We start from the raw sequence: 9,892 nt of genomic DNA on the forward strand, positions 1-9,892 counted from the left end.
GCTCAGGTAGACAGAATAACAGCCCCAAAGATGTCCGCATCCGACGCCCTGGAGCCAACTGCTGTGTTACCTTAGGTGCGAAAAGGGTCTTTGCAGGTGTGATTGAGTTAAGGATCTCAAGGGGGGGAATGAGCTTGTATGTTCCAGGTGGACCCAATGTAATCACCAGGGTCCTTGTAAGAGGGAGGAGGCAGGTGAGAGAGAGGGAAGGAGGTGCGACCACAGAAGCAGGGGTCCTAGTCAGAGGGAGGATTTGCAGAGGCTACAGTTCTCCTTGAAGGCGGAGGAAGGGGCCCCGAGGCAAGGAATGCAGACGGCCCCCAGACGCTGCTAAAGGTAAAGGAATGGGCTCTGCCCTGGAGGCTTCAGAAGGAGCGCAGCCCTGCTGACCCCTGATTTTAGCCCAGTTTAACATGTTAGCCTCTGAGCTCCTCAACTGTAGGATGATAAGTTGTGTTGTTTGGTGCCCCTATGTGAGGGGTTCGTTACAGCAGCAACTGCAAGCTTGTTGGGATGAACAGCCTCCAATCCCAAACCTGAAGGGCATTAGCCAGGTGACGGGGTGAAGGTCAGATCAAGGACAGTGTCCTACAGCTGATGGGTCCTCTTGTGTTTGGAGAATGCATGGCGTCCAGTGGGGATGAACTGGAGTAGGGGTGGGAAATGGGGACCTGCATGTTCCTCTGGGTGGACCTAAAGCCCGAGGGACCCTCCGTGTGCAGTCGTGGTCTCATCAACTCCCTCGCCCACTCCACACGTGTCCATGCGTGTGGGTGTGTGCATAAGTATATGCGTTTGTACAGTACATGCGTGCATTCGTGGGCGTGCACATGGCGGGGGAGATGGCAGCTGTATCAGGTGGGGCAGGCCTGCGCCTTCACCCAGACAGAAGTCCCCTCAGACATCTCCCTCTCTCATCCCTGAGACACACTTGAATCAGAAAACAATGATGCCCTTTTTGTCGTTTCCCTCACTAAGTTTTGAGTGAGTGTGGAGACAGAGACTGGGACCTAGAACCTGTGTACCCCGGCGCCACACGCAGGGCTGACGCAGTCGGGCCTGTGAGGACGTTTATTGATGAACAACGTGAAGCGTGATCTAGAAAACATGGTCTTAGCTATCAGCTGCATAAGTGTAGCCCAGATTCAAGATCAACAACTGAACTCTAGGAAGGTTCGTACAGTCAGCTGAGAAAACAAAACAGGTCTCTGGGGGCAGGGGAGGATTCACAGGACATATCTGGAATCAGCTGGGCGACTGTAGGACCATAGCTGGGTCTCTAGAAACAGCCAAGAGACTGCAGCTGGGTCTCTGGAAACAGCCAAGCACTATAGCTGGGTCTCTGGAAACAGCCAAGGGACCACAGCTGGGTCTCTGAAACAAGTGCTACACGTCCTCTCCAAGGAGCTAGTTGATTGTGGGAGGGGCCACATGGTGAATGAATCTCCTAGAAGTTGATTGGGGGGTCTCAGGACTCCAGCTCTTGCCAGCAGGAGAATTGACCGGATGACTTCAGGAAGGGCCGATTCCACAGGGAAACCCTCCAAATGTCCACTGCAGGCTTTTGCAAGAGTGCCCTCCTGTGTCTTTAGTGCAGAGGCCAGGGGGGCCTGGGGTCAGTTTCTGGCAAGGACTGCATACATGCTGGACTTGGCTGTGGGCTCTGTGGACAGTGGGGACACAGCTCTGGCCACCCTCTGTGTGAAGGCCGGGTGGTCCAGCTGGGCATATATCACCTTCTGGGGGCCTCCTGCAGCAGAGGCCTGAGGAGAGAGACGCAGGGTGAGTATGGGTGGCTGAGGTGAGGGAGGGGCTGTGGGAGGGGAAGACTTTGGTCGCCAGACGCCAGGTACCCCCCGCACATCCCACCTCCTGAGTCGCCGTTGTGTAGTCCCCTCCCACAGAGAAGCAGGGTTGGTCTGTGTGACCAATAGAATATGGCAGAGTGAGGGCCACCTGTAGGGGAGGCCACAGAGGACAGTGTGCCTTCTGTTCCTCCCTCTTTGGGGTCCCTCCTGCTGGGGGAGGCCGGCCGCCATGGAGGAGCCCGTGTGGTGGGGAAATGGGGCTCCTCCCCACAGCCAGGGGACTGAGCCATCGTGGAAGTGGATCTTCCAGCCTCAGTTGAGCCTCCGATGAATGCAGCCCTGGTTGGCATCTTGACAGCGACATCAGGACAGACTATGAGCCACCACCGCCCAGCTGATCCGATTCCTAATTCCTGGCCCAGGAAACTGAGATGATTTTGTTAAGCTGCTAATTTCAGGGGCTTTGGTACCCAGCAGGAGGTGGCTAACACAAGCACTTACTGAGGTGTCCACTTCCCCACTCTTCTCAGGAAGTCTGTCGACAGTGGCCAGATCTGGCAGGGAGAGGACAAGGGGTCAGTTCTCTGGGGTGGACCTTAGGGGGCAAATACGTCTGACCTCATAGCTTCATATTTGGTCTCCCACCCCATCTGGAACATTCTAGAATGCTCCCGAACACCCCCTTCCACATTGCTTCCTGATGGCACTGAATCCCCACTTCCCCGCTCCCAGACCTGTCCCCCATCCTTGTCTTTACCTGGTGTCTCATCTGCGACGTCAACAGCGGGGCTGAGCCTGAGGGGAGAGAACACGTGAGCCCTCGGGGCTGCCTGGGGGCAGGGGGTTGGGGGCCCGGGGGTCACTCCCAGGAGCCTCACCTCTCCTGGGGCCTCTGCTCCTCACCTTTGCTTCTTGGGGGCCCTGGGGACAGTCGGGTGTGAATTCAGAAGAGAAGCCTTCTTCCCAGCACCCCAAACAGCCCGCCTGGGTCACCCCACCCTGTCCCTGAGACCTACCCCGTTTTCTCTCGTGCCGACGATGGAGGAGGAAAAGGCCCAGGAGAAAGAGACAAAGGAGAAAGGCCACAGGGACCCCAATGAGAATATAAAGATGCTCTGTCGGCAGGCCTGCGGGAGGTGGGAGGGTGGAATCCGATTACCAGCCGCGTGCCCACCACGCGCTGGGCGCTTGTCGTGTCCCCACTTACACATAAATCTCTCATGCCCAATAGTCCTGTGACATGATCTCCACTTTACAAAACCGGATCTGAGCGCTGGAGTCCTCTGTCCACAGGGCACTGGTCAAGCTGGGATATGACCGGCACCAAAGCCCCTTCTTTCCCCCTTTCCCCAAAGAACACGCACCGGGCTCGTGCTTCTGCGTCCCCCTCGCGCATCAGGACGGTCATTGTCCTGCGGATGCGTCTGTGTCTCCGAGGAGTGAGGAGGGTCTGGTCAGAGGCCTGATCTGGACAGAGAAGCCTCTGAGTCCCCCATCCCCACCTCCAAGGGGTCTCCTCCCCGGACCCCGACCTGCTCCCCCTAGAACAGCCCCATGGACCTTGCTGTGAGGATGGTTACCACCACGGTAGTCACGCGGGACAATTTTCACTGAAATTTAGGTTAACTAAAAGTCAGATCGCCAGCTGCACTAGCCACTGCACTACCCCTGGCTAATGACACCCTCCCGGGATGACGCAGATACACAGCATCTCCTTCCTGCAGGAGGCTGCATGGGACGGCGCTGCTCTCCGCGCTTTGTGCAACCTTTACAGAGACGGAAACCCAGCAGGAATCGAGAGCGGGAACCTCTGCCTGCTCACCTCCTTCTGGGTTCCCACGCCAAACACAAGAATCCCCATGTCTGATCTCTTCTGTTTTTCGCAGCAATCCCTGATGGGGCGGAAATGCTCTTCTGTGAGTCAAGAAGCCAAGACCCGATGTCCTCGAGCTGCCTGAAGCCCAGCCTTTAGCAGGTGAGAGGATGCAGCACCCGCCACGAGCTGCACTCCACGCATGCGCCTTTTGTCCATAACCTCCTTTACATTTAAGTGCTGTGCTCAGCATGGCTCATTTTACAGGCGGTCCAACTGAGGTCTTGGGGGCTGGTACACCCACAAGGTTGGAGCGCTTCATCCCCTCTTCTGGTCAGCGCCCCCTCCCTCCCACTGCTCCAGAGGTTGAGTCCTCAACGTCCTTTAAAATAGAAAATTTCATTTCTTGGAGCATCCTTTCCTCAACACTGTCCTTGGTCCAGGATCCACGACCCCATCCTGCGTTTTAACGCCATTGCTGCCTGAGCTTCCCCTGCTGACATTTACTACGATTTAGAATAGCATATATGTTATACACGTACAAATAATATATAGCAATATGTTTACATCTATAATGTATATTACATATTATATAAATATGCTTAATGCCTAAATAGTAAATATAAATATATTTTAATATATATAATATATATAATATATAATATAAATATATAAATATATTATATATATATTAATATATATTATATTTTAAATTATGTTTTTAACTTACATATGTATAATTTAATTTATATGAATAATTTAAATTATACATAATTATTCTATACATAAAAATTATATCAATTATACATATTTAATATATATTATGGTACACATTTTAATATTACATATACAGATGATAGTAATACACGATAACATAATATATAGCACACATTACTCATGTAACAATATAGTAATGTATATTATATTGTATTACTTATATATTTAATAGTGTAACTGTATTCTAATTTACTTAAATTATAGATCTGAAATTTTACATTGTAAGTTATATGTTTATATTTTTATATGCCCATATATACTTATATACATCCCTATTATTCATTTTAATGAATTCTCCGCTAAAGTCTGGGAAGCCAGGGACCCTTTCTCCTCATTCACCATGTGCATCAGTCCCACGGCAGGAGGCTGTCTGGTGCACACGAGGTGAGAAGAAAATATTTCCTCGGTATTAATAAGATTAGCACTTCTCCAGGTTGTCCCATTTGGGAGCATATTTAAGCGGGTGTCCTCTGTACGTGAACTCCTGTGTCCCCAAAGCAGCACGGCGGGGTCAGTGCCCCAGGCGGGTGTGGAGGGGGTCAAAGTGTCCCCAGTGGGCGCTGACTCCAGGACATCCTGGGGGCTGACTGCACACAGGGACAGGGACGGCCTCATCCCAGAGGTCCCCCAAAGCACCATCCAGGCCTGGTCAGGGGTCTAGGACCATGTGATGTGCCCGATGGAGGGTGGGCCACACCACAGGGGACACATGGCCTAGGGCCCACAGATTCTCACCCAGTGGAAAGGACAGTCGACACCATCTGAGGGAAAAGACACAGGTTCCCTTGAAGGGGTCTGTCCTCACCCCATCTCTGGAAGCGCACCCCCCGCCAGCCCAGCAGGGATAGCTCTGTGCCCACCCTGATGCTGGGGCTGAGTGCCCAGGTCACCGTGGTGTCCAGGTGAGACCAGGCTCCAGGGACCTGAGCCAGGTGTGAAGGCAGAGAGATGTGTGTGCAGACGGAAGAGGGAACCAGAGGGTTTGGGGGTCAGGAGGGGGCAGGGGAGCCTGTGGACAGAGGACACAGCTGGGGACAGGGTCCAGGGACCTGGGGCAAACCTGAGGGCAGAGCAGAGACCTCCTCACCTGTCACCGGCAGGTCCAGGGGCTCACTGGGCTCAGACCAGTGATTACCTTTTCGATAGAGGCACTGATAATGCTGGGCAGCGTCTCTACTCACAGCGGTGATGCGGAATCTGGCCTCTGTCTGGTATGGACCAATTTGAAACACAGTTTTCTCATCCTTGAAGTCACTCCTATTGTCCTTCGTCTCCAGACGGAATTCCTCAGCCCCAGCAGGGCCCCTGCACACAATGGTCACAGGCCACCCCTGGGGGCTTACAGAGTCGGGCTCAGCCCTGGTGGAGCGACTGGGCAGGGTCCCTGGGATGGGTAAGAGCAGAGTCTCAGCATTACGTGAAAATCGTCACGTCACATAATTCACCCATTTGTGTTGCTCAATTCGGTACTTTTTTTTTTTTTAAACTTGCAAAGTTGTGCAACCGTCACCACAGTACAATTTTTTTTGGCTGCACTGCATGTGGGATCTTCGTTCCCCAACCAGGGATCAAACCCACACCCCCTGCATTGGAAGCATTCAGTCTTGACCACTGGACCACCAGGGAAGTCCCACAATCCAATTTTAGACCATTTCCATCATCCTCCCCCAAAAGACCCCCCCAGGTCCATTCTATGAGCATATAAATTCCCATCACTGCGGAGTGATTTTCCCCACTTGACTTAAGGACCCTGAGGCTTGGTCACGTCTTGCTCAGGGTGACGTGGGAGGTGTCAGAGCAGGCTGGGCCCCCGGGCATGTCTGCTGCAGGGGGCGGCTCCCTCCCTGCCCACGGCCACTCTAGGGGAACAGAGACAGCTGGGAGGGTGGCACAGGACGGGAATGACCGGGTCATTCCTGGGACAAGGAGAGCAGGGGTCTCAGTCGGTAGGAATGATCTGGGCTGGTCTGAAGGGCAGCTGCCAGTCTCAGGTGGGATTGTGTGGGGTGAGGGACGCAGTCTGCAGAGCGGCTGTGTGTGTGTGTGTGTGTGTGTGTGTGTGTGTGTGTGTGTGTGTAGGAGCTGGAGCACAGATCTGATCCCACCTTCCTCAGCAGGCGAGGATCTCTGTGTCCAAGGCGAGTCTTCTGTGCTTTCATCCCTGGGTTTTCTCTGTATTTTTACCTTCATCTCAGCTTATTTCCATTTCCTTGTTACTGAGGCTCTGGAAACCCCAAATGTCTCAACTGGGCTGGGGGCAGGGGGAAGAGCGGGTTTGTAGCCCTGAAACAGGAAGCTGGCCTCACATTCAGCAAAATCCCATAGAGGCAGGAGGCTGGCAGAGGTCACTCATTCACTCTTTCTTTCTTTTGACCACACCTTAGCTCTCATCTATCTGTTTACTGATGCCTCCATGTACCACTGGTTCCACAAATATGAGAAACACCCAGGATGCCTGCCCTCTTGGGGCTGAAAGTCTAGAGAGAGGATAGCCATTGACAAATAATTGTGCAAATCCACGGGTACAAACGGTGGTACATGCCCTCGGGGTGAGTGTGGGAATCTCGGGGGCAGACAGGAGGCAGAGCTGCCATCCTCTGGGAGGTCCGAGGGAAGAGATATCTGAGCCAAGATCTGAGGTCAGGGATGAATTCCCCAGGCCGAGGGACAGGGGACACCGGGCATTCAGGGTGGTGCGGAGGTCTGGAGCTGAGTGGGAAGATGGCATTTAGAAAGGGAAAGAAAACCAAGGTAACTGAGATAAGTGGGCCAGACAGCATGGGGACAGACAGATCTAGACCAAAGAGAGATGCGTGGGTCTCAGTCTGTCTGAAGGTAAACTGTGAGAGGGCTCGAAGGAAGATTACGGTTTTCCTGAAGATAAATTATATACTATATAGATATTTAAAGTTTTTAAGTAAAACTTTTAAATGATCATTTAAAACCACATCACTGTGTGCTACAGTCCGTACGGGAGGATGGAGACGGTGGGATTGAGGAGGATTCTGAGTCTGCCCTTGGCGAGGTCATGTTCTCTGCCCAGGGGCTGCCGCGGGAGATCTGGGCTTGTGCGGGGAGAGCTCGTGGGTGCAGCCTGGTCTGTATGCTCTGAATCGTCCCTGGGGGCCATCAAGAGCGGAGGGGGAGAACGCGGGAGAGACCTGGGCGAGGGTTATACGCTGGGGGTTGTTTGCAATTCGAGGTGTATGTCAGGGCCCCCAGGATCGGCTCCACTCTCACCTACATCTGCCTGCGGGGTGCAGAGGGGATTGGGGAGAAGACTCACCCGCCTGTGTGTGCATCGTGTGACCCAGACAGAGCACTGGAAGAGAAGTTGTAGTGAGAAAGACGCCCACTGTACGGTTTCCTCAAGGGGCCGCAGTCAAGCGGGGGCCTTGAGGAGCCAGCGGGGTAGGGGGTGGTCATCGTCCCATACTTCCCCGACACCCCGGTCAACATTGCCTCTGAGTACGAGCCCTCTCCTTGCTCCGAAATCGTCTCAGGACAAACCCCCAACCCCTCTTCCAAGCAGGTGTTCCTCCCTGCCCCCCAGCCCTTCTCAGTCTGAACTCAACCCCATACCCAGGCACCATTTCCAGCACTGAACCTTCCGTGGTAAGACTTAGGTCTTGGCCAGAGCTGAGGGGGACCACTTTGCCCCGCTAGGGCCCCAGCGTCTTCTGGGCTGGAGTCGGGACGGAGCTGGGAAGCAGAGCCCCTCTGCCCCTGGATTCCTACCCCTCCATTCCAGGACTCACCCAGGCCCAGGAGGGTGGTGGGACGGGGGGACATGGCCCAGCCCCTGCCCCCGGCACCGTCCTGGAGTTTGTGAGTGAAGGAGAGAGCCTGTAGGCAACACGAGAGAAGAGGATGTGGTGGCTAGGGCCCCTGTCTGGGGTTTCTATGTCAACGGCCTCACACAAAGGGGAAGAGCTCTCTCTCCCCTCCCAACCACGCTTCCCACTAACGAGACAGAGGTGGGGCCTGGCTTCCAAAAGTTGTTTGTTCCCCCTGTGCACTGATGAGGCTGAACTCATCTCTGGAGGCACCCCTTGGGGTGGGAGCCTCATTCTCACTCTGTGGGGCAAGCAGAACACGGATTTGTGCAGCAAACTGACTTGACTGTTGGTCCCAGCTCCACACGACAGCCGTCTGTTCTCGGGCAAAGAGTTACACCACTTTATGCCAACACTTCCTTGTGTTTAAAATGGGAAGCCCCAAATCCCCCTCCAGGTATTTAATATTACAATATATGTTACATTCCCAGCAAGGTATTGAGCTCATTAAAAATATCTCACTCACATGGGTTCTCTGCCTATCTTCCCGAAGTGGCATGGGAACCAGGGAAAGGGAGGCTGGTCCATCAGCACATGCAAAATCCTAAAGGGATTGGGTGATCAGGAGACAGACCTTGGGAGCTGGCCCTGGGCTTGGGATCAGGTGGGGCACCCAGCTGGGTGCTGAAATAAAGAGCAGGACCAGGGATGGGGAGCGCGTTTGTGCACACGGAGCCCAGTAGGACAGGAGCCCCATCAGGGAATCTCACGTCCACTGCCCCTGAGGCCAGGCAAGAGCTGCTTCTCCCAGGGGGTAGCTGTGCCAGACGTTGATGTCTGCACAGCAGCCGATGCTCACTTTTTCCTTATTAACAGAAACCTAGTTCTGTTTGAGTGGCTATGTTCCAACCCTGGAGCTGAGGGATGGGGGGAGTGCAGAGGATAAAATTTGGGTTAAGGCAAGCCAGCAATCCCATTTGCAGCGATTGGTCCAGAGGGGGCACGTGAGCATGTAGTATGGCCAATGGTACTTAAAGCAGGATATATCAGGGTTTCTGGGAATCATATTTGTCTCTTAATAACAGAGAGTCTCATGAGACTTTTGCCTCCTTTTCTCCTGTCCATGGGCAGCTATATCATGATGATGTGATATCTGGAGCTGCAGCAGCCATCTTGCAACCATGAGGCAACAAGCTTGACTACAGTAGCAGAAATACTGAACAAACTGAGGGGAAAGAATACAAGATCCAGGGTTCATAGAAGGTCCCCAAATGCTGAACCAGCCCTGGGACTGCCTATCCCTGGAATTCTTAATAAGTAAACAATAAATATACTAGATTTTCTGTCAAAATTTCAGACTAAATCTGTGGACCACGCTCCATTTTAAAATAATAATTATTTTAAAAACTAAAATTGCTTAATAGACTATTTTAAAGGTCTTCTTAAATGCCTCAAAGAAATGAACACTAGGTGAAGGCTATGTAGTCAAAAATTAAAGGAAGACAAGATTCCCCAGAGTCAAGTTGAATGCTGAACATGGCTCTCACCTTGACAGTGATGCATTAAGTTTTATTTTCATGGCCTTGCAGATGGTAGAGGCTAAAGGATGAAGTCCAGGGGTCACCCTCGTTGATTAACACCAGCCAGCCCTATGTATCCGTGTTTTTCTGGTCTCTCTCTCTCTCTCTCTCTCTCTCTCTCTCTCTCTCTCTCTCTCT

General features: G+C 52.8%; 2 protein-coding genes across 17 annotated transcripts in view; one reads left to right on the forward strand and one right to left on the reverse strand.

Moving 5' to 3' along the window:
- Positions 1 to 1,055: 1,055 nt before the first annotated feature.
- Positions 1,056 to 8,310, reverse strand: LAIR1 (leukocyte associated immunoglobulin like receptor 1). 8 transcript variants are annotated; one of them, XM_027099986.1, is made up of 9 exons: positions 8,157 to 8,299; positions 7,685 to 7,720; positions 5,534 to 5,782; positions 3,173 to 3,275; positions 2,825 to 2,935; positions 2,712 to 2,729; positions 2,566 to 2,603; positions 2,310 to 2,362; positions 1,056 to 1,763 (listed from the first exon to the last, which is right to left on the reverse strand). In XM_027099986.1, exons 1-9 carry the CDS (start codon positions 8,188 to 8,190, stop codon positions 1,617 to 1,619), a joined length of 789 nt encoding a protein of 262 aa, XP_026955787.1. In that variant the 5' UTR covers positions 8,191 to 8,299; the 3' UTR covers positions 1,056 to 1,616. The 8 variants fall into 8 exon arrangements, with proteins under 8 accessions (XP_026955787.1, XP_026955789.1, XP_026955785.1 ...); XM_027099988.1 differs by lacking the exon at positions 3,173 to 3,275 and adding an exon at positions 3,631 to 3,700 and having other exon boundaries at positions 8,157 to 8,298; XM_027099984.1 differs by having other exon boundaries at positions 5,486 to 5,782; positions 8,157 to 8,298.
- The window catches only part of TTYH1 (tweety family member 1), a 58,933-nt gene continuing 52,732 nt past the window's right edge, over positions 3,692 to 9,892 (forward strand). For 8 of the 9 annotated variants that reach the window (XM_027099971.1, XM_027099972.1, XM_027099977.1 and 5 more), the window contains exon 1: positions 3,695 to 3,783. The gene's annotated coding sequence lies outside the window, so the exon portion shown is untranslated. Of the gene's footprint in view, positions 3,784 to 9,892 lie in introns of all 9 variants that reach the window. The other variant, XM_027099973.1, reaches the window with a different exon arrangement.

The sequence above is a fragment of the Aethalodelphis obliquidens genome, unplaced genomic scaffold (assembly GCF_003676395.1).
Source record: "Aethalodelphis obliquidens isolate GAN/ISIS:26980383/991018 unplaced genomic scaffold, ASM367639v1 scaffold166, whole genome shotgun sequence".
Lineage (NCBI taxonomy): Eukaryota > Metazoa > Chordata > Mammalia > Artiodactyla > Delphinidae > Aethalodelphis > Aethalodelphis obliquidens.